At 43.6% G+C, this 23,749-nt stretch overlaps 2 protein-coding genes across 2 annotated transcripts; both read right to left on the bottom strand.

Moving 5' to 3' along the window:
• Positions 1–6,236: 6,236 nt before the first annotated feature.
• Positions 6,237–7,360, bottom strand: LOC128716233 (elongation of very long chain fatty acids protein 4-like). Its single transcript, XM_053811154.1, has 4 exons — positions 7,176–7,360; positions 6,759–7,096; positions 6,541–6,680; positions 6,237–6,443 (listed from the first exon to the last, which is right to left on the bottom strand). Exons 1-4 carry the CDS (start codon positions 7,358–7,360, stop codon positions 6,237–6,239), a joined length of 870 nt encoding a protein of 289 aa, XP_053667129.1.
• Positions 7,361–10,809: 3,449 nt separating this feature from the next.
• LOC128716235 (elongation of very long chain fatty acids protein AAEL008004-like) lies at positions 10,810–12,064 on the bottom strand. Its single transcript, XM_053811156.1, has 6 exons — positions 12,028–12,064; positions 11,775–11,871; positions 11,605–11,698; positions 11,278–11,521; positions 11,073–11,215; positions 10,810–10,983 (listed from the first exon to the last, which is right to left on the bottom strand). Exons 1-6 carry the CDS (start codon positions 12,062–12,064, stop codon positions 10,810–10,812), a joined length of 789 nt encoding a protein of 262 aa, XP_053667131.1.
• Positions 12,065–23,749: the final 11,685 nt, after the last annotated feature.

Raw genomic sequence — 23,749 nt, 5'->3', positions numbered from 1 at the left:
TTGAACATATATAAGAGAGCGACTACGACCCTGCAGACCGGGTGCCCTTTTCCGACCAAGGGTGAAATGGCCCTCCGACATTAACCGTATTGGAAAAAATCACATTGAAAGTAACCTAAATCGGGCTGTTTGTTTGCATTAACCTCTCGGGCCAAGGTCCACCTGAGTACAGTTCTAGATTAGGCATTAGTTGAAATTGTTACAATGTAGGGCAACAAGGGAATTGTTTTCGTTTTATTGATTATTGTAGGGTAGTAAATTAAAAAAAAAAAAACAAGAAATAACCATTTCACCAGATGCAGCTGTATGCACATGTGGGTTAGACATTTATATCAAAATTCCTGCACAACTGACCGGTCCGGGGTTTTTACAGCGCGATGCCGCGATCACGCGTTTTGGGAAGTAAATTGGAATTTTGTTTTAATCTTTCCGTTTTTTTGTTTACCAATGCATTTTAGGCACAGCACGAACTTGACCCTACAGCGAAGCCACCGGTGGCTAATCCGTATCGCAATAGCGTCGCAGAAGGACAGACTGTAATGAGCACTGTAAATGAAACGACGCCGTTACCAATCGCCTGAGAAACGGGACACGATCTTCAATGGCAAAGCTGACCAAATGCGGACAAAAAGCTTACTTTATCTAGTGGAAGGTTTTTTGGGGGAGAAAAAATAGTATCAAAATTCGGTTTTTTTGTCTATTACTCGTGTTTTTTTTAGCCGAGGGAGTGGGTTGATTGTGTGTGTGTGCGCGTGCACCATTTAATCAGCTTCGCATAACAGCGTAGCATAAATTTGTCTCATAATGGAAGGTCGTTCCCAGGTTTGTGATGACGCTTTTCTTGTGCACATGTCACGCAAAATTACCTCCCACTGTAAGCACCCTCCCCCCACGAAAAAAAAAAACACCTTCATCCCGCCAACCATTTGCTTGGGTTCATCCGAATTCAATCGCCAACTGTTGTAATCGTGCGGAGGTGAGGTGGATTGTTGGACTGCGTTAAAGATTAAATAACATTTTCCGATTGTTTTAATTTGGGCTTCATTTGGAACACACTTCACTATAAAACCCGGTTGCAGTTCGCTGGAGCACAGGCCAAGCGGACCAGTTCCGCCATCAGTTGGCTAACGTTCATGTTTAAATGGGCAAAATTATCCGTACTGTTACGTTGGTCGATGAATTATTTTGTAAAATTATCGTTTCGATCGTCTGAGAGCAGAGTGCAGAAAGTGAAACGCCAAAGAAAGAGGGTGCGATTTTTGTTTCTTTTATTTTTTGTGTACCTTATTTTGCACATTGCACATGCCACTCGCACTCAAGCAACCGCCGACATGGCCGTTCGTCGGTCAGCGTTGTCGCCTTCGGTAGGGTTCAAGTGCATTCGCGATCGTGAAGCGCATCATCGTATGCTGGGCTGGACACAGGTGAAAGTCAGAGCGCAAAGCTTGCCAGCTTCGTGCAGCCGTTGGTACGGTGCTTTTGTTTGTTCCTTTTTCTGTAGCCGTCAATCGGTGCGCAATGATGATGAATGCGGCCAAATCAACAGAGCCCTACAGAGAAGAAACCCCAATGCGCAGGGGGCTTGCGGATCTGCAGCCGGGCTAGCAGTGGGCGAAGACCAATCGACCAATCGGATGCCATCGGGCTTTTGTTGTCGGACAATTTTCTAATGCACCATTTTCCCCCTTTGTTGTTGTTTAGCTCAACGAAGGAGACATTTTTGTTTATGCGGAAATTAATTTTCACCACCTTTTGACAAGGGTGCTATTCGATCTAAAGAGCGTGCACCGATCGCTTACATTGATGTGGGGAAACGAACATCGTTGGGACATTCGTTTCCAGTCTACCAGTCGGTAGACAGCAACCTTGGCGAAAGCAGATCTTATATTAGCTTCGTGGGAAGGGACACACGATCGACGAATGCCATTATTCTAACGCTGCGGCAACATTCGGAAAGTGGAGGCGCGCAACAATTTAATCGCATTTAACACACCGGCATTGTGAATGTTGGCAGAATTTGACACGCGTTTTGCTTTTTTGGGGTTTGCGGTTTGTTGTATATTTATCGAATTGGGTTTAATTTAGTGTTTTGCCACTTGCCAACACGGAACACCCGGAGCATACAGTGTCGATGATGAGGATGCACTTTGCATAACGATTCGAAGCGTTTCTCTTTTTCATCCATCTATTGTCTGCTTATGGGTACAGGTAGTGGCGAAGGTTAAGACGAGAAAAGGGAGTTTTAGATGATTAGCTTCACGTGCAGGGTTAGGTGCAGCTTAGTTCTTTTCTTTTCATTGGCAATTTAATGACATTTATTTTGACAGTTTGTTGCTGAATGTCACGATTGTCGAGCATTGCAGTTTATGGGGAAGGAAGCGGATTCGTTGCACACTGTACAGCTCAAGGAAACATGTGTAATGTCTATTTATTTCACACATGCCATTCGCAATTCCCTTTTGGCACAGCCGGTTCCCATTACTACATACAAAACACTAAACAATCGGACGGTTCTGCTTTTGATGCAATGTTTTTTTTTTTGTGTTTTGTCCATTGGAGATATTTTTTGAAACATCTTCATGGTCGTTTCGATCACCGATATTGAAGAAACCACGAGAATTCGATGCCTTCAAATGGGTAATAGGTTAACAATTTTACTTACAAACCGAATAAAACTATCTAGACCTTCTTCTTTATCGGCACAACAACCTCAAGACGTTCTATAGCCTGCCATTTCTGGCTTTCTGTGACTTTATTTGCCCGTAGCTGGATAATGAATTGGTTCGGATGGAATTTTGGACTGGTTCTGTCGTGTGAAGATGTTAGTTGATGGATGTATAAACAACATTATTGTATATATTCTATGGTATATATTCTATGAGCTTTACTCTGAAGGCTACTATGTGCCCTTCGCATCTCCATGGTCGAAGATGTGGGCGAAACTCGAGGCTCTCAAACTGTAACCATGAGTTCTATGACTTCGCAACATTACTAACACACCTAAACCTCCAGCATATATCGAATATATGATTTCTTTTGGGACATGGTCATTGCTTATCCTTGCTGTGTTGCCGAAAATCATCACCATTGCTAACGATCCAACAATACCAACCATCACGCCAACCGCTGCCCGAATGGCGTAAAATGGCCGATGCTACATATTCCGTCGCGTTTTGCAGCTACAAAACCCGCTTCGATACACCCATTCAAACGTTCACCATAATGCACATTACCTCATCCCGTACACAAAAGGATCTAGATTGTGCTGTGGGGCGTCTGGGACCAGCGCTAAAATGTTGTTGTTTTGGTGTTGTTGCGATGCCGGTAGGTGATGAGTTTAAGGCGGGTCAATCTGCCTGTGTCAATAATTGCTCCGTATGGTAAAGGGAGACAAACATTAAATAACGACCACCAGAGATGCCTCCGAAACGCCGGTACTGCGCGTGGTTAAACACTTTCAAACACCCGAACACCCGGCAACTGTAGGGACGGACAGGCGCAGGAAAAATATTGTTATGTTGATCGATCATCTTCTTGCCAAAGCTTTCCGCGCATGTGGAATCGTACCATTGCGCCGTGTATCACGTAACGCACCTTCGCCAGACGATGGGCTCGCATGTGGGAACATTTGCATGAGTGCAAGTAGAATTACGATCCTATTTTTTTCCCCGTCCGATTACGTCGTCTAAGTAAATGGCGACCGTGTTCCGGGTCCCTAATGCGTCAGGCAACAGTGTAGCAGCTGACGTGTAATGGCGTGTTAGAATTACAGTGAACTTCCGATAGTGTCACATTTTCAGAAGACATTGGGGCGGATATGGTGCAGTAATTAAAGCGGCAATTAAGAACCACCTTTAAGCACGTGAAGTGTCGGGGTTATTCCGAGCAGCACGTGAAGCAAGGGAAAAGGGTTTCCCTCGAGAACGTCAATCGACGACTGCGGTTTTGGAATGTATAATGGCTTGTGAACAACGTTTGACGTAAACGTGTGTCTTTATGTCTTTTACAGGCGACGTCTCTTTGACCCGACAGCCCGTTGATTCGATCGACTTCGAAGACTTTTACATGAAGGCCTCTTTTCGTCAATGCTAGTTAACGTACTATTGTAGGCTAGCAACGTTCTGATCATTCTGACGCGTTAATTGTTTGTTGGCTTTCACTCAACATATCAAAAATTCTCGCACAAATGTCAAACTTCAGTTTTCTCCACCGAAATTTGGAGTTTCGGCGATGGTATTATTTTTTGTGTGCAAATATTTCTCTGTGTTTGTGTTTACGGCAACACTTTACAGTCATTAACAGTCGCACAAAAAAGTAATTATCAACTTAGAGCCTCAATGTTGACAACGTGCACTGTACACTAAAAGGTTTTCCAAGTACAATTCTTTGCGAGAAATTGTTTTTATTGCTTGCCTGTTCTCCGACATTGAAAAGAATTCATTCTCGGATCGCCAAGCTACGGCAACTAAGCGTCCTCGTCGTGATCCATATTTTATTTTTTTGTTGTTGTGGGGTTCTATTTGGATTTTGTTTTGCGTTTTCTGCGTTGTTTTGCATGCAAAGCAGGCGATAAGAAATTATTTTTGAAGTGTCATTGGTGCTAAAGATGTATCTTTTTGCGTTTGTGGTACAAAAATATCGTTACCGTGTTTCGTACGAAAACCAAATCCCATTCATCTACGACGCAGCCTCTGACAGTAAACCTGTGATTTCTTGTTTAAGTCTTTTTTTTTTAAACAATGTTCTTTTCAACATCCCTACTCACAAGATTAGTTAAAATGTTTGTTTGTTATCTATTCGCATAGTTAATCAACTAAGTTTTTGTTCACCATTCCCGTATGCTGTGCTGTGAGAATGTTTTATTTGTTTAAATTCGTTTGGACACATTTAAATTTCGTCTCAGATTATCTAACTTCTAATTTGTTTGAGGAAGCGCATATAAAGTCCTCAAACAAACCAGCAATCTTCATCTTGAAAGAAGAAATGAAACGGGAAAACATTTTAGTGATGAGCTAATTCCATTGTTCAATGGTGTTGGGTCTATGTCCTTCCGATTACCAGGCTTTTAGTGATCTTCACCACAAACAGTTGTTATATTGCATTTCAATTATTGTTCCACAGAAATTTACGGTAATTGATTGTCTATTGGATTGTAATGCACTCAAACACCAACAAAGAAAACAAATACGCAAAAATAAAATGGTTGCCATAGAAACAAATACGAAACCATTTTACGTATAATACTCTCGCACATACAACTGAATAACTGTATAACTTCCATAGTAATGGAGGCATTTTTTGTTTATTTTATATCAATTTTTATATATTTCGAATGGTACAAAATGCAGAAAGATCGATTTAATATAATTGTCCGATCGTTTCTCGATCGTTCCTTGCGTTGCGTTTTTATTCGTACATAAATTGCAGCGAAAACTGTTATACTACATTGCTATTGCTTTCTCTCCCTCTTTCTCTCTCTCTCTTTATTGTGTTGCACAAATTGTTTAAAAGCTTTTCGTTTTCTTATCCCTCCTTTTACGAGAGTCTTACAAGTCTTACGAGCTAAGCAGTTAATTTAACAGCATCAAACGCCTAACCTCGCAGCCACATTCGAATTGAACCGTTTATACATTTAATGCATGATAGTTGAGCTTGTTTTTTTTTTCTTAAATTTGTGAAATCATCTCACTGTTCGTCGATCACGCCGGTTCACCGGCTGGAAGCGGAAGGCTTAATTACTATTCATCCGCATAATATATGTGCAAACAGATAAGCGGGGTGCTGACATAAAACACAGCAAAATCAAATGTATCTACAGCCGTGTCGTGTTTGGCACTGGTTTGCGCCTGCGGTGCAAAGTTGAACAGAAATTTGGTGTGCATTTAATTTTGCATCAGTTTGCCGATGCTAATGCCCTGCAGAATAGTGGCACTCGCCGCTCACGTTAACACCGCCCTCCCCCTCTCTCCTCCTCTTACCCTCTCTGCCACTCTAACCCTTCGGTCGCTTCCCTTTCTCCGTAATGTTCCCACACAGTCCGGCATGGCAGCAGAAGCACTTGGTTTTGTTGTTTCTTCAATCACTGCAACAAATCGAACTCCACGAAATTCGGAAATTGGAGTGCGTAACTCCGGTCACACTCATCGAGGTTTGTTGGTGCTTAATATAGGGGTGCTCACTTGAATTTGTTCACTGTCCACACTAACTGCGACACTGGTGCTTTCTTTTGTCTCTCACTATTTAGCCTTCTTAAGGACACCGCCGTCGGTATAGCAAACGTTGAGTGCCCTGGTAATGCCACTGTACGTCTTCATGTAGAAGTTGATAAACATCGATATGAGCACAACCATGTACGGTGCATACAGCAGGATGTGGGTACGCGGAATGGCGCAACTACTCCGCATTGCGAACATGATGTTCACCAGGATGCTTCCAAGCTGTAGCTGGAGGGTGATAAACAAAAAGGGAAAAAAAGACAGGCAATGTCAACCGGGAAGCGGTATCGCTTCTCCCATCATCGGGCACAATCAATATACTTACAATCTGCAATGCGGTGATGTATCGTTTCAGCTTGCTCAAGGAAAAGGGCACATAGTTCGGTATGACCGCGAGCAGATAGTACGAGTACATGCACATGTGCACCAGCGAATTGACGATGATGGTGTACGTGAGCATGCTGCCTGTGGGATGTGAGAAGGAATGAAGGTGATCTTTGCCGTGGGAACTCACCCACCCACCATATACCCATGCCTACGCACCTCCGACGTATTTGGCGAAGATCCAGGCCAGCATATAGGTGAACACATGGTGGTAGACGTGCAGGAAGGAAATCTGGCTGCGCTTCTTGCGCAGCGCAAACAGAACGGTCTCAACCAACTCTGCCGTTTTGACGCAGTAGTTGAGGTAGGCGGCGTGCAGGAACCCGATCGCGTCCTTGCTGTTCGAGTAGTCGGCCAGCTCGCACGTGTACAGATAGCGGAATGTCCAGCCGTGCCGTACGAGCTGCCGTATCAGACAGTAGCACACCACCACCTGGAACACGTTGTACGCCAGCATTAGTTTGCGCAGATCGTACGGTTTGCGATCGCGCATGTAGCTGTACGCGTAGCGGTGAAGCAGCGGAGACGGTTAAGGAAGCACGCTATTTAGGGAGTTCGTCGCCTTGCTATACTTACTGCGGTATCCAGTAGAACACGAGCAGGAAGTAGACGGAGAGCACCGACAGCGGCCATAGTGGACTGTGCAGGAACGGTAGGTGTGCCGTACGCTTGTCGCTCAGATCCTCCACCAGAAACGTGTACCAATGGTCAAACTGTTGCTGCAGTGACTCCCCAATAGTTTCGGTCACATTCGACTCCATATTGAATACCGGCGTATCGACAATGGGCCAGCCTGATTCGAATACCCAAACCCGCACACTGCACCGAGACTGTTCGTTTCGTGTACACCCTTGGTTGACGGCCAGACGTTGACTGAAGCCGTGCGCTGTCGGCTTGTGGACCGATGCCCGATATTAATGTAACAGCAATGGCTTCTGTGCGTTCGCTTTCCAACGATCCGACGGTTTTTTTTTTTATTATCCGTGACGCGTGCGTTCTGCACCCGGGTCACTATGGAAATGGTAGTTGGATGCCAATTTTTCATTCGTTCCACCGTACGCGGCGATGCAACAATCGATCCGTTGTTGCGTAGGAAATGTCATGCAACATGCGGCTACTCCACAATAAGTTGTGCGTGCGTGCCATAGCTACCGCGCTAAGATTTGGAGGCAGTGGATGTATAGCAGTGGTTTCTCAAAGCTTGTTGAGCCGGATGGACTTGAATGGGCTGAACGCTTGTGTGAAGGTGCAGAATGCAGTAAAAGAACTGAAGAATTTATTTAATAGCTTTCCCTATGACATCTGTTTGCTCAAGCATCTATTCACAAATTAAAGTTTGTATTACAATTTATTCGATTCGTTTCTTTCACTCATTGATCTTTTGGTGCTTCCTAGTGTTTACTCTATTCAACAACATGGAGGATAAAAGTCAGAAGTAAAATTTAACATCTTAGTGTCTTGGTAGTAATTAGAGTAAGGGTAGAATCTAACTCCGATTCGATCAAGAGCTTTATCATTTATCTGGCATTGGAATTGAATAGCATTTGCATGATTCTATATCTGTAAAGGCCACCTGTAACTAATAATTTGGGACTCTGCTTTGCGAACTACACGAATTGCAACGAAATTCCCACAATACCTAGTTCTCTGTTCGACTTTCTCTGCGAGATAATTGATGATCGTTCGAGGCATTGAGTATTTAAAGCGTAACACTTTTGGTTACAAACCATTTGCCATCGGGAATTAACTTGATTGTCCACGCTGGATCAACAACGGCTTGCACGTAAGCAAACAGTTCGTTCGTGCTCGCTTATCTAACAGTTTGGCTTTACACACGCAGGTGCACAAATTTTCTCTATCAAATGTAATCATGGTTAGAACGCACATTGTCATTATCCAGTTACGTGTCCGGCCTGTTGCACAAATGTCCACGATAGTCTGGATAGTGCTGCTGATGCTGTTTACAAACTGGTGCCTGATTTGGTTCGCGTTGGGCAATGAATTTTCGTGAAAATATAATAAAATATTTCATAAAAGATACAATTTTACGCAATGCAGTTCTTCCTTTTTTAGGAATAAAAAAAGAATTGTAAGCAAATGAAACCAATACATGCACTACTGAATGATGCGGATGATCAAAGAGCGATGACCCTATAACGTCATTATTCTTGTCATTGTCCCATAAAAGCGTGGCGTGCGTATTCGTGCAAGTGCAGTCGTCTGTTTGACGATTTAGTAAAATGTGTGTTTGATAAACGCAATTCTCATTTTTCTAATGTTTGGAAGCACCAACATAATGTCACGTGTCATTTTTGGTTATTTCCGTGAGAAGGTCGTTTACCTTTTGTCATATAACATTCGTGAAACGAGATTTTTGGATTAAGTATTGCATGACCCACACAAATTTGAAGTATTAAATGCATATAATGTCGATATTTTCTTACCTCTATTGACTGTTGCTAGCTTGTCCAATGACTCGAGTCGGGTTTAACGTTAGGTGACTTGAGCTAGAGGCGCATTGTTGTTGTCTGTCCATTGATTCAACTCGAGCAGTAGTGAATATTGTGTGGATTTTAGTTGCAAAATCGAAAAAAAGAACTGATATTTATGTCAAAAATCTACGTACACAATAGATTCAATCGTTATAGCAAATTGTTTTTGTTGTTTTGCAACAATGCAAATAAAAAGAAACTCGCGATTGAACAATCTTGGCCTAGACGTGTTCAAAAATGCGCCAGCTATTAGCGTTGATCATCATCGTTGAGTTTTTCTTGCCGAATGATGAACAGTCAAGTCGAGATTAGAAACCTCGATTTGTTACCTTGTCCTGCCTAAATCTATTAACTGTTTAAACTGCCTACAACTATTAGTTGAGCCCAGTTACTCTGAACGCTCTATAAAGCGTCTATGAAGCTTTTCAAACACGACATTGTCTCAGACGAATGTCTCTATGTGTAATCTTATATATGATCTTGTCGCATATGCCTTTTTTGATCCGTACAGTCGTAGTACCATCTAGACGGTTTATTATTATTCTTCCTCAAATGAAGGTCCAAAATACTAAATAAATACGTTAGTATTTATTTTTCTTTAGTGGCACTACAACCTACCTTTTCTGGGTTTCTTTGACTTTATCTTCTCATAAAGGAACTTCAATAATTTAAGTAAATTATCTTAAAAGCTAAATATAACTAATAGAAATAAAAAAACCGCTAAAGCTCGAATAAAGCTTCAGTATGCACATTTTGCTTGGAGTGCGTATTTGTATGCAACAATTTGTTCGTAACCATAACTTGCACGCAACTTGCCGTGATGTGTTTCATTTTTAACGGCAACTTTGAATTTCCTTTACCAAAAACAGACTGCGAAACTAAACCATGAGGGACGTTGACCATTTGAATGCTTATTGGTTCAGGTTTATTTTTAATTACAAGTTTTGTGATATTTTCACAACAAACGAGACATTAAGGTACTTTAATTATTTATTGATTTATTGTTTGATTTTACTTATTCGTTGTTTGTAATTTCAAATAGTTTGTGAGCAATGTGTCTCCTAACGCATCTATAAACATCTCTGCATTTATTGAGAGCGTGTGTTGCGACTGCAAGTAGCAATTGGATTATGGTTTAAATTTGCAGTAAATTTAATTCATTTCACGTTCTATCTACGCACACTCGGAAGCTAAGGTTTACGTCGCAGTGATAAAGACAGGACCATGTCCCAATAATTGACTCGTCCGATCGCGAGCACTAGATTGTAATATGATTCCATGTTGGTATTGTATTATTTGCTATTTCCTAATATTTAACTAAAACATGTACAAATAAAAAAAAACACAACATAAATATCCCATCTTCTGATCGGTTGATGCTGGACTGTTGTCAACAACATGCCCTAACCCCTTTCCATTTCTTGTTAATAATAAACAAAAACCTTCCAAAAAAACAAAACAAAACAGATAACAATGGCATACGGAACGTTGTATTCCCCGCCCGAAGTTCAATCACATTAGTTAAAGCTTTCCCGCTCGCTAAGGCATTGAAACGATATTTGCCCTGTTTGGAGCTTACTCTCCATTCCGAGTCCCTTAGTCGCGTGTTCTCCACCGGAGTCGGCTCGTTGGCTGAAGCCAAAATCGATTTATTATTGCACTCCAAGGATTTCGCGCGCGTCCCAGCCGGCGACCCAAGCATGTTGTGGCGCTTTTGCTCATTGCTTCACTTTGCCGGGTTTGGATTTGCTGTACGATTTCTTGTAGAAATCGTAGAACAGATACATCAGGATGAAGATGTTCGGTATGTACATTGCCAAAAACGGTCGGGACACGTTACAGTGCGGGTTGAGCCCGAACAGATTGTTCGCCATCATCAGACAGAACTGGATCTGTGGAGGTGGAGCAGAGATATGGAGCGATTAGTGATGGACATCCCAGAAAACAAGGACGTATAGAGAGATTGGTGCGCTATTCCTACCAGTTGAATTTTGGTGATGTATTTTTTGTACTTTGCCACGAGGAATTTGAACAGAGGCACATCGTACGCGGACATGAAGTAGTACGAGTACATGATGATGTGGACGACACAGTTCGCCACGATCGAGAACGTTAGCATGCTTCCTGCAATGGGACAAGCGAGTGATGTATACAGACCATCTCATATCCAGCCAAATAAATCTTACCTCCAATATATTTGGTGTAGATGTACGCTATCACAAAGGTGCTTATGTGATGGTACACGTGCAGCACCGACACCTGGTTCTGTTTCTTGCGCAGCACAAACAGAACCGTCTCGAGCAGCTCGAACAGCTTGATCATCAGCAGGTACCACGTTGTTTCGACCATTAGCATCGCCCGGGGTTCGTTCGAGTAGTCGGTTTCGACGCACCGGTAGAAAAAGTACGGTCTCCATCCGGCCTTTACTAGCTACAAATAAAATCAATATCACGGCAGATATTGTGTCGATCAGAATACATTCTGCACGTGCGTTTCTAGGTAATGCGTCTTACATTTGTAATGAGGAACACACAGTACACCACCTGGAACAGGTTGTAAAATCCCATGAAAGTCTTCAGCTGGTAAGCCTCCCGATTTCGCATGTACCTGCAAGTGGGAAGGATGGGTTAGCATTTTGCATGCCTCACAAATGGTAGCGCCAGCGGTGCAAGTGTGCAATTACCTAGGAACTATGTAGTACACCAATGCAAGATAGCAGACAATGATGCCAATGATTGGCAACGGTGACCCCGCCAGAAACCAGTTTTTCGTTCGTTGATCTGTACATTCAACAAGTGCATCAAAGACACGTTAAAAGCATTAAAACAAAAAATTGTCCACCTGGTTCTGTTGCTGATTACCATGTACAGGTGGAGGTCATGCTGTAGCAGACTTCTTTTTTTTGTACTGCCCCACTAAAAGACGAAGTCACTTACCGGCATTTTCGTAGATGTAATACTGGTACAGGTCCATCTTGTTCGAGCACTTGGCAACGGTTTAAAGGTAAACCAAAAGATACTTATTTCATTTATAACACACGCACTTACACCGTTCTGCCTTTACAGATTACCACCTCCAGCGTTAGTAGCAGCAATGGGCCGCTCTCTAAGCACAGCGAGTACACACTGGTCCCCAACGTTGCCGTTTACCGAGTTACCTTTGGGGGTAGTTGCTGGTGCGAAAAAAAAATACGCGGTGTAATGTTTGATAGCGAAGAGTTCTTTTTTGCTTTGGCCCACCTTGCGGGCCTGAACAGTTTTCTCAACCCCCCCAACCGTCACACAAGTTCTTTTTTTCTTTGGTTTTAGAGCAAATGGTGATGTTTTTCGGCCGGCCAGCTAACTGTGCTAGCATCTGAAGGACACACTTGCTTGCAAAATGGCACTAGCTTGCGAAAAAAAAAACAATAGTTATATAATTTTCTTTTCTTTCCCGCTGTAATTATATTTATAATTACATCTCATTTACACACAGTCGTTTCCAGTGTAACGAAAATATCTTCTCCTAAAAAGGATGCTTAAAAAAAGGTTCTAATTTATGCTAGTGTGGGCACATGAATAGAAATAGCGTCATAAATATTTTCGCTCAGCCGTAACACACCGGAATAGACTGATTGATTGGGCCGTTCCACGGTACTGCTGCTCTCCACCGCATAACGAGCAAACGAATCGTTGACGCGCGGTTTTGCTTAATTACTACGAAAACTTAATTAGACATTAATGTGCGTCGTATTATGGCAAACTGGCAAGTACACAGTCGCACTGTGCGTTGGTGAGACGTATGTAGCAAGGGAGCAGTTTTTTTTATAGAGCAAGGGACTTGAGTACGTCACAACACAATGTACCGAGCCATAAACGACATACGATAACGACCGTATCGGAATTGGCCAGTGGATGTAGAGAAGGTTACAAATGTGTAACCTTTCGCAGATGATATGATAAATTTAATATTACTTTACGCAGATACCAGTCCGATCTCTAATTTGAATGCAATTATTATCCTTCAAACATGTCCTTTTTTATTTTTTTACCATGGGATAAAGGATCAAATATTCGTGTAGTTCTGATACTTTGCAGCATATGGTGGGAGCGACTAGAAAATTGTTATTATGAGTTGTTCATTCAAATTGAGTAATTAAGTAGCATTTAGACTATGCGAATTTAGATTCTCTAATAAGTTGGTCGTATTATTCAACATGTATTTTAAGCGAATTAAGTATATGCAGCCACGTAAACACGCTATTTAACTTCTGTTATATTTCTGTTTTGTCTATTTTCTCCTCTTAGTCCAAGGAAAAAATGATGAAAGGTGTGCGGCGTGGCTGCGTACGTCTAAAGGGTGCCATCATCGGCATTGACGACCAGGATGTGAACACATTCACGATCACCGTCGATCACAAGACGTTCCACTTTCAGGTAAGTCCACCGTACTCGCCGGTTTCGTATGGAAGGCTTCAGGTGTGGCTAACGATTTCCTTCCCTGTTGATTTTTCTCCGCCACATACGCGCACGAACCGTACAACGTGTCCTGGTTTATTTCGGAATGGCATGATATGTTGCACATACAAACACATACACACACCTGCTCTTCACAAATCACACGCGACGTTACTTCGTAAAAACAAAATCAATAATAGGCGCGCGATGCAGAGGAACGCGAAAAATGGGTTCGTCGCCTGGAGGACTCGATACTGCGGCATGCAAACCGTAGCAGGGCACTGTGGGATCAGCAGTACAATAACGGCAGCGGCAGCACGAGCGCACAGAGCAGCGCGATGGGTTTCACGTCCGGTGTACCAGGCGGTGGCAACGGTACGGGTGGCGGAACGCCCGGTTCCAGTATCCGGCGCTCGACCAATCTGGTACTGTTCGATCGGAAGGTAACGGAGGCGGACGCGTTTCTACAGCTAATGATTGACCAAACAACGGTAAGTGTTGCATTCTGTCACAAGCAATTTGTCAATTTATACATCTGATTGTCCTTCGATTGAAAAAAAAAAACACAGAAACTCGAGGCGAGATTGGAAACGCTTGGTGACACGGAGGAAGCAACCCACCTCAAAAATATCAACGAGCACGCCAACGTAAGTGGTACGGGGAGTGTTGTTTCACTGCAACATATTAATCTGTCCGTCTTTTCTTTTAGGCAATGCTTGATAACATAAAACATTCGATAGTGCTTCTACAGATCGCCAAGGTAAGCTCGGTTCCTATTTTTTCCCCGGTAAACACAAAAACCGCACATCACTAAACAATTTCGCAACACGCTTCCGCAGAACACCGCAAACCCGATCAACGGCATCTACCAGGGTCCTATATGCAGTAAGTCCGGAACGGAAACTGAACCCAGCGAGTCCGGTAAGTGTTGTGTGCGAACAATCGGCAAAACTGGGTGCTTGGTACCACCGAATTTTAACTCCCAAATCGTACGTACGTTTCGCACACTCAGGTCTGGCCATTGGTGTGATGTCTTCTTCGCTACCGAGCGACATCGAGGTTGCGGACGAATGTAGAGAAAACTCGAGGAGGGTCAACATTGCACATGCTTCTATCAGCGGTATGTATGTTAGGTCAACAACTGTTTGTTTTCGTTTGCCAGGCAGAACCGTATGTGCGCTATGACCAATGCCAAACTTCAGCTCGCCGAGAACGTCGTTTTTCCGAACGTCAAACGTTTCTGACGTGCGGTTCAATCACCGCGAATCCAACCCGCGTGTAGTCAACTATAGTTTAATGAAGTGGAAAAAGTTCCTGTGGCATTAAAATATCAAATTAGGGCCACCATCGTGAACCCCAAATTAGCTGCCACGGAGTAAGAAACAGATTAAAGCGAAACGTAGTCGTTACATTAATTGTTATGCGTTGAATAATGGTAGGGTGGTGTTGGGACAGAATTGTATCAGGTGTATGAATCGGGCAGTTCTACACCGCCCCGTAAAGGGAATTGACGCTTATCATATCATCAACGGCTGTTACTAATCGATACGGTACCAATCGATCGACCATTTCTACCCTTTTGCTTGATCGCACGCACGAATGTTTCGCTTTTTTTCTTTTTACGATTTCGCAATACATACAATAGTATTCGTTTTTGTTCGCCGGGTAATTAGTATGCTTAGTTGCGCAACCTTCATGTAACCGGCACGGTGGACTGTTTTGTTTTGTAGCAAAAACTTCAACACTTTACATACCAATGACGGACGGCCTCATCGCGTATAAACCGACTAGAAGCACCCTGCACCATATCAGATTCGGAAGGCTTGGCAAGAAAGAAAAAAAAAACTTCTTTTTTCAACACTGAGCTTCATAAAGCCTTCGCTGGCCGGGTTTATAAACCCCTCTGCATTCCACACACCGTTTACTATCTGCGTGTTAGGGAAGCTTGTCATGTTTCATCCGTCTTCTTACACTAACAAAAAAGCACTCTCAACAAAACGAAACCCTAACACATGTACACGTCTAGAAGTATGAATATTGTTAGACTGTCTGTTTTTTTTTTTATTTTCGCTGTACCAGATCCGTTTTTCCGTACAGCTGGTGTACCGAGAGCAGCTACAACAAACCCCAAACCGTATCCTTCACTCTCCCGTTCCGTATACGCGAGCTTTCCATATGCGACCGGTTCCGGTTCCGGGCATAGGCATGTGTAATGCGGTACTAAACGTCAGAAAAATGCCGCACGGCAACCGATCCCACTCGAGGCCCGACACGTCTGGAAGTTGCCATTGGGTTGAACATATCGCGTGTCCTCCCGCTACGTTGTTGGCCGCGTTCTCTCGCTCACACGTTGGTTCGCTCGCGAACGGTGGAAGTCTCTCGCTTCCTTAACGTTTGCCACGCTGCCTGGTGGAGTGCGTAAGTTCACCCCAAAATCACGTGGATATCGATTTATTTTAGCAGTATTCCAGCGTAACACTGCAGAATACGGTACGCGAACGTTGCCCGGAGAGAGGCTCCATAACAGTGAGAGGCATGCGAGCGAACAACAAAGATGGGTAACGATTTTTTTTTTGGTTTCCACTCCATTTTCGGCCGAAAAGAAAGCCGAGGGTAGGCGTGAGAGTAGTTTCGAGAGTTGGATGCGATTTTCTCCGAACAGCGTGTACTGCTGGGTATCCGCGCGGGGGGATTACAGCGACCGCCAATTAATGGCAGTGCTGGTAGTACTGTATCCTGTTCCGGCGCGTACGGACACCTCGTGCCACCATCGGCGCCGAAAAATCAACAAAGGAAGTGGCTGATCGTACGTTAATCTCCCGCCAACTCCACACACCGTGTCGATAGTAGGCAGGAAAGTTTGATCCTTCGAAAGTCGTCGTCGGCAGCAGGAGGCACCGAATTATGCCGCTTTGCAGCGTTGATGGTGCACGTTAACGAAAGTTTCGGCCGAAAGAATTGCTCATTCTGAAGCGTCCGTACCGGTACGGTGCATGAGAGTGTCCCAGATGAGAGTGGATGCGGACATTGTCGAGCAGGAATTGCGGCAAGGCAAGGGATGCTTCTTAGGAACGGAGAGATCTTTGCTCGTGCGTTACTGAAGCTGTTGTGACCGTCTCCCGTAGCTGGCTGGTTTCGTAGGGTAGTGTGTAGAAAGGTTTTTGTTTGCCTAGCGCCCAATGTGCTTACGGACCTGGTCGTCGAGTGATACGAAATAGAAATTAAAATACACCCGACAAGTACAACGAAAATCCCCCCCCAAGTCAAAAGCTCAGGGCGAACGCTGTAGTTATAGACGTGTTGGCAAACGAAACTGGTGCTTGCGTCTTTGCGTCTTGTGTGGTGTGCGACCCGTTGGGACGAGCGCGTAAAAGTTGGAGTGCACATGTGTACTGCTGTGCGGCTTTCTGGCGGCGCTGGTCATAGTGTTACTGCTGGTTCTCGCGCGGCATGTATTGACGGTGAAGCGCAACCGGCGGCGACGGCGGCGCAGGCGACATCCGAGCATCGTCATGATAACCGAACCGATCCATACCTTCTCCACAGTGCCGGAAACGTCCTACTCGAGTTCGGAGGGCGAGGACGACTTCTTCGATGCGAACGATTCTCCGTTTTCCTCTAGTCAATTAACCACACCGACAAGGTAAGTAATCGCCAACTATTGGACATGGTTTGTTTGACTTCCACTGGATGCTATATTTAGTGGAAGAGTGTTCACCGGCTTTTAGCCTGGCGGTTTTGTGCTAGAGGTGGGCAGAGCGCTCCAAAGCTTTTACACCCTTGACCCGGGCCCATGTTGGTAGTGGTTATATCCACATTGCGCCAACTTTCCTGTCAGTCTGCAGAATGGATGGTATCCTTTCAGCATCACAAACACGTGTTTCATACTCTCTTTCGCTCTCGTAATCTATTTCGCGCTGTGTCTCTCGACTCCCAGCTGTGCTTCGCAAATGGGAATTTTAATCAAATGGACATTTCAACCGACACCACAATCTGTGTTGGATCCAGCCAAAGTCTGATTCTGTCATCATTAGAACACAATCTACCAAATAAACTTTCCGAAACTGGTGTACTTGCAACCGAGTTCCGTGTGGGGTTAACCAGAACATTCTCAGCTGGAGTGAATGTTGGGTGCACAAACACACGTACGAACGTAGGATTTAGTAGTCTGTCGGTGCGCCATTCCCAGGAGCAAGATTTAATTATAAAGATGGTTTATTATTAATGAGTCATTTGATCCGGGAACAAAGTTCATTTTGGTGGTACATTATTCGATCGCTTTACGTGTAACGCCCGCAGTAATGTAATGAGTGAAAGCGTTGTACAGCATTCAAGAATTTCGAGTTGTTTCTTCCTTTATAATACAGTTTTATTTATTGTTTATTTGCCAAAGCGCTTGTCGCTAGCGGCACACTATTATCCCAATAAAGCACCACATGCTGTACGTGTCACGTTGATTGCTCACATTCTTTACCCACCAATTAATAAACACCATCATTGGTTCCGATGGTACCATTTTCCTGCCAATCAATTTTCCTCGATAATTTCATTTTCCCCTCATTTTTGTCGTCCAAAAACACCCAAACCACCCCTTTTGGGTTGCGGAGGTATCCACTAATCGTCACCCGAATGGCCTATCGATTTGTGAAATTGGTAGAACCCTCGATGGGCGATTGTTATGCACTGCGTACGCCGCAAGCCCCCATTATTCTCGGTGCTCGGTGGCATTGGTTGCCGTCAGCGGGTGATCTCATCGATTTATTAATTGCCGAATGCAAAATGCATCATCGACGGGCACGAGAGAGTGACCTCGTTCCGGGTTGGTTATGGACAAATAATATAGAATCAATGCAATTAAGGCAATCCGATGGTAGACGAAAGTTGAAATGGATCCGCGCTACAATTGCAAATCATTCGATTTGCAATTTGTCTGTTTTGTTGGATGTTACACTTATTGCATTCAACTGTTAAATGAAAAGCAAACACATCGTTTTGAGTGTGTAGTATGCAATAAGGTCTTTTTATTATGAATCAAACAGATAGAAGTGATGGAATATCATAAGAATATTGTGCAATAGATTAGTTGCAATTATTAGAGGACTATTTTCGTGTTTTCACTCAATATTAGGATTATTTTTGTTCTATAATAATAGGTATTTGTTAACACTTGTTTACTATTTCCGTATTATTTAGCTATTAATTTCAATTAATTTGAATTGTTTACAAATTTGCTCAACATTTAAAGAATTTAAACTATGGTATTAAGTAGCATCTACTTTGCTTGGCTAAATTGTTTTAATTGGTGTATTCATAATTTAATTTCAAGAGCTATAAAAAGTATCAAATTTTATGCTTCATTGCTATTCAACATTGTTTTATCATTCATATGCTTCTTCTTACTTGTTTGATTCATTCACTAATATGATTCATATCAATTTAATTTTTTTTTTTGTGACTTTGTTACATTTTATCTAATTTCTTCCTGTTTTCATCTCTCCCTCTCCTCTCCCCTCCCCTGTGGTAATGTTGCAAATTGTTTCAAATATTATGTTCACATTCGCTTGCGTGAAGTACGACACGCAAATCGTGCATGCGTATCTTTCAAACAAAATCCCCCAGTAGTGCACGTGTTGTACGACGCCACACACAGGACAAAAAAAAATATACCAACAAAAGCAGTAAAATGCGCGTAAATAAGCGTAAAGAGAGCAGATACTTCAAGCACTCACACAAACAATGTGTGGATTAAATTATTCATCCAATTCTTGTCCCCGTGTACAAAAATAACAGTTACCGCTTTTTTTTCTACGCAGCACAGTGCAAAGATACATACGCACTTAACAACATGACGAAATGTGATTTAATAACATGTTTGGTTGAAGTGGTTTGTTTATTTAAATCTTTAATCTTTGTACTTCAACAGGGAAGCAAACGCCCCGATAAGAGTCCAAAAACCGGAAGAATTGATCGTAGATTGAAATGGCCCCGTATTGCACATTTCCTTGAGGTGTGTGGCATAGCAGGGCACACGGTTTTACTTTTTTTTTTTCGTTGTTTTGCAACAACGACGCGAACAAAACCGGATTGAAGGTATATTGCATCTTCGCACAAAACTGCGGCAAACGGCATGCAGAATCGCGTGACGTTCGCGTTGGTCCACTTTGGCTCCCCATTTTCCTCGCCGGGGAGCGGGAGACAGATGATAGAGGTTTTCCCTTTTTTCCTTCTCCCCCTCCACCCCCTACCTCCCTCCCTCCCACACGGTTGTGAAAGTGAGCGAAATTTGGGAGAGTGAGCGCGCGCCGGTCGGCGTCACATTGTCGAACGCTCTCACACGTAGCGAGGGAGAACGGTTCCGATTCTAACCCGATCCGGCACCCGGGGTCGGCCGATCTGCTTTCGGGCCGTGCGTGGCGCGGTTGCATTTCGACTGCCCCGTCCGAATGTATTTGCGTTGCCAGTCAGACGATCGGCAGAAGCTTGGCCTCGTGCTTCGCTTGCTTCCACGTGCGCCGGGTTGAAGGAAGTAAAGAAAAAAAAAGAAATAACAAAAAAACGGACAGAGTGGTGTGTCCAAAGGGACACACAGGCATCCCCACACACGCGCGCGCACGCAAACGACATAGATTCGCAAACAAAAAAAAAAACAGAGGGAACTAAGGATCAACCCCCCCACAAAAGACACCCATTTCGTTTGGGGTGGACACCCTGCTATTTTAGGGGACGACGTCTGGTAGAACTGTTTCCCTTTCGTGTTGTGCATTGCGTGCCAGTTGGAAGGATAGTCTGGGTGTGTGTGTGTGTGCTTGTCCGGCATTTGAAAAGTGAACTTCCTTGCAAATCGATGTCTTCCAGTTGGGAATCATTCCCAAGTCCTCCGTGTATGTGTGTGTGTGTGTGTGTGATATAGTACAACGGTGTACGTGGGAAAGTGCAATTGTGGAAAAGTAAATATTTGTAAATAATTAAAACTAACAAAACGCAGGCAGCCGAAGCGGAAAGGAATGCAGCAAATATAATCACAACGGGGAATTACCGTAAAATGTGACATGGAAAGGCGTAGCGAGACGTGCCCCGGCTGCAAACTAATGTGCCACGAGCATAGGGGCGTTTAGTCAAACGTGTGATGAAAAGTGTCGCCAGATTGCAGCAGAACGGAGAAGAACCCGAATGCCCTCCACTAACGGCGCTTGGTGACGCGCGCACACACACACCCACATCAAATGCCTTACTGTACAAAACACTATTCTGGTTGGTGGCTATTGCTCCAATCACTATCATCGGTTCCTCCTCCTCCCCCTCCCCAAAAAAAAATGCCAATTCGGCGCTAACGCAATCGGTCTGTCGACGTCGGTGGCCGGGTTTCCACAATCAATGGCGAGAAAATTCTCCAACAAGTGCAGCCATTTTCCGCAAAGATTCTTATCGATTCCCAGTGCCACTTAGTGGTTGCCGTTAAAGCGCATTTCCCCACAACCATGCCCAGCTTCGTTGTGGTGTTTCAGTGAGCAAGCAAACGTTTTCCCATCCAATGGACTTGGGAACTCTCCCCCTGCATTGGAACGGGCACCGAACCAGCGAGGCGTTTCAAAGTCATTAGAAAGTGCTTAAAAATTTAACAACAAACTCGGCAACGGCACGTCAAAGAAGAAGCTTTCCGCACGACCTGCAGTCACCCGGTGGCAAACAAATTCTTCCAACCCGCGGAACACGGACCGGAAAACTCGATTTTGCTTCGTGCTTTTCTTTGCACGATTTGGTGGAAAATTGGTGAGACCCCTGTTACGGAAAGTGATTTGCTCGGAAGGAAGAAAAAAAGAACCGACACAAGGCGGGACGCCCGGTGTCCCCGGGGTACACGCCTGACGATGATGAGAAGATGATAATAAAGTTCCAAAAGCCTTACCACTCACGGACACGGCCAAGCGGGATGGCCATACGCAGAGCCATTACCATTGTGTGGTGAAAATCGAAACGAAGCGACCAAAATGTGATCTGTGAAAATCTAAAGCAATATTATAATATAAGAACGCGCTCCCGTGTATGTGTGTGTGTGTGCATTAGAGAAGAAAAGAGCGAATCATCTGTAAACGAAACCAACAAAAGGAAAGTGGTGGAAAAACACATTTTCCGCCCAACATCCTCTGGCGCACCAGTGTGGTGTGGTGTCCCCCTCCCCCCCAGTTGGTGTTGTTGTTTGTTTTGTTTAGTTGTGGAAGCAAACGGTGTGGAAAAACTAACACGAAAAATAGAGAGAGAGAGAGAAAGAAAGAGACAGAGCAAAACACGAAACACCAAGCATCATGTTCAAATCGTTAGCAGAACGGTTTTCCTTTCGGCGCACCAGCTCCGTGGCCACAGATAGGTAAAGGTTTTTGGTGATTACACACACACACATTTTGGCGTGTATGAAAACGGGTTGAGGGAAAAATGGGTTTAAAATGTCATGATAGTTTTCACTCTCTTTCTCTCTCTCTCTCTCTCTCTATTTATGTACATATATACCTTCTCCCTTATTTGGTGTGGATAGACTTTCGATTTTTTTTTTCTACTAAATTTAAGGAAATTTTCTTGTGTAACAGTAAAAATAATACGCATAAGGCATTTATACGCACATCTGCATGGGAAAATGTGGCCTTTTCCTCTTACAAGGGTGTGCTAGAATTATTAATTATACACATATATAGCCACACATTGTCAGCTGCTAGCGTAGTGAATTGTTTTTCACTTTAGTATGCCATTTTCCCGACAGAGCATCTCTCCTACTCTCATCTACTGCCAACGCTAGCACAGAGATTAGTGGCGTGTGTTGGGATAAACTGCTACACTCGCAGCAAAGCGGACGATGACGACAGTGTGACGCCACAAAACTAGTCGCCCCGTTTGCACCCTGGCCGACTGTCCCAAAAAAGCCCACCCGCCTGGAGGCACTTGTGGCCAAATTTTCCCCTTTCACTAGTTTTCCATTGCAGTGCCTCCGTCCGGAGAGAAGATGAAATACGAAGCCTCTCCATGGACCTGGCAATGGCAAATGCATTTACCGTCAGCTGTGGTTGTGTATATATTTATAGTTCGCTCACGATGTTGTGTTACCACCTACCTCCCCTTGTGTTGTTGTTGTGCTGTGTCTTTGTGCCTCACGTTTACGATTAAGATATTAAGAACGTTTTCCCACCCATATTTCGAAACACCAACACACACGCACACACACAGTCACGGCTTTATGTTTACTTTATGCTTTCCACCAGCGTGTTTAAGCGCGTGGGTCTTTCGGGGTGGTTGCGATTTTACGACAATCTTTCGCGTACATTTTTCAAACCTCCACCCCGTGGCCGGTTGTACTCTCCCGGATGGTTAGAGAAGCGGGTTTTGTTGTTGTTGTTGTTGAGATTTTATTACTCATCCACGTTGCGAACCAGTTTTGCAGCAGGGGGTAATTGATCACTGTTCGCGTACGGGTAAGTGTGAGGCGAGTGGCTGTCGTTGAGCTCATCTTGAGTCGTGTCTGTTGGAAAGGGTCACTGTCAACATCGTCGACCATAAGTGTATGCAAGTGCAATTTATCCGATCTGTTGCAGTGGCTTTAAAAAAAGAAGGTTCTTTGGCCATCAATATGTATCACACACACACAAGAGGAACGGGTGTTTTTTTCTGGATTAGACCATAATGGGCTGCCTTATTAAGTTCTTGATTTCATAATTTTAAAAGGAAATTTAGATCTTTATTTTTCTAGACGTTTTTAGACGATATTATGATTTAAGTAAATTTGATGGATATTGCAATAAATCAGACGCCTGAAATCATCATGTTTTAACTTCTCTGTAACGGAGATTGCATACGCTCAGGCGTGCCGAAGGTGACTGGTTTAAAAAATTGTTTAAAAAATAATTGTATTATCAAAACTTATATAGTAATGGTCCATTTACCCTTCACTATAGATGTTCGTTTTATTATTATTAAAAAAATTTGGTCTATACGCACCAAATGGATAAATATTTGAAGAATAATCGTTTTGTCCATCACTGGAGGTATCTTATCTTCTGGGGGCAATATGGGTGATAAATCAATATAAAATATATAAATCACGTACACAAACGTCATGTTTTCTGTCAACAAATGATGAAAGATTTGTTTGCAAAGTTACTACCTCGAATCGTTCGCTATTGACCATCAGTTTATCGCTGACAACTGTTAATTCGTCTTATATTGGCGCTGTTGTAAA

This window comes from Anopheles marshallii, chromosome 3 (assembly GCF_943734725.1).
Source record: "Anopheles marshallii chromosome 3, idAnoMarsDA_429_01, whole genome shotgun sequence".
Lineage (NCBI taxonomy): Eukaryota > Metazoa > Arthropoda > Insecta > Diptera > Culicidae > Anopheles > Anopheles marshallii.
The sequence above is the reverse complement of the archived record's forward strand: the minus strand, read 5'-3'. Positions and strand labels throughout refer to the sequence as shown.

What these genes read in the sequence shown, in the direction of transcription:
- LOC128716235 (XM_053811156.1), bottom strand. Translation starts at nt 12,064, where the DNA reads ATGGACCTGTACCAGTATTACATCTACGAAAATGCCG. An exon ending in TTACATCTACGAAAATGCCG is followed by an intron (nt 11,872 to 12,027) that starts GTAAGTGACTTC and finishes TTGAATGTACAG; the next exon opens with ATCAACGAACGAAAAACTGG. An exon ending in CTACACCAAATATATTGGAG is followed by an intron (nt 11,216 to 11,277) that starts GTAAGATTTATT and finishes GTCCCATTGCAG; the next exon opens with GAAGCATGCTAACGTTCTCG.
- LOC128716233 (XM_053811154.1), bottom strand. Translation starts at nt 7,360, where the DNA reads ATGGAGTCGAATGTGACCGAAACTATTGGGGAGTCACTGCAGCAACAG. An exon ending in CTTCGCCAAATACGTCGGAG is followed by an intron (nt 6,681 to 6,758) that starts GTGCGTAGGCAT and finishes CACATCCCACAG; the next exon opens with GCAGCATGCTCACGTACACC. An exon ending in ACATCACCGCATTGCAGATT is followed by an intron (nt 6,444 to 6,540) that starts GTAAGTATATTG and finishes ATCACCCTCCAG; the next exon opens with CTACAGCTTGGAAGCATCCT.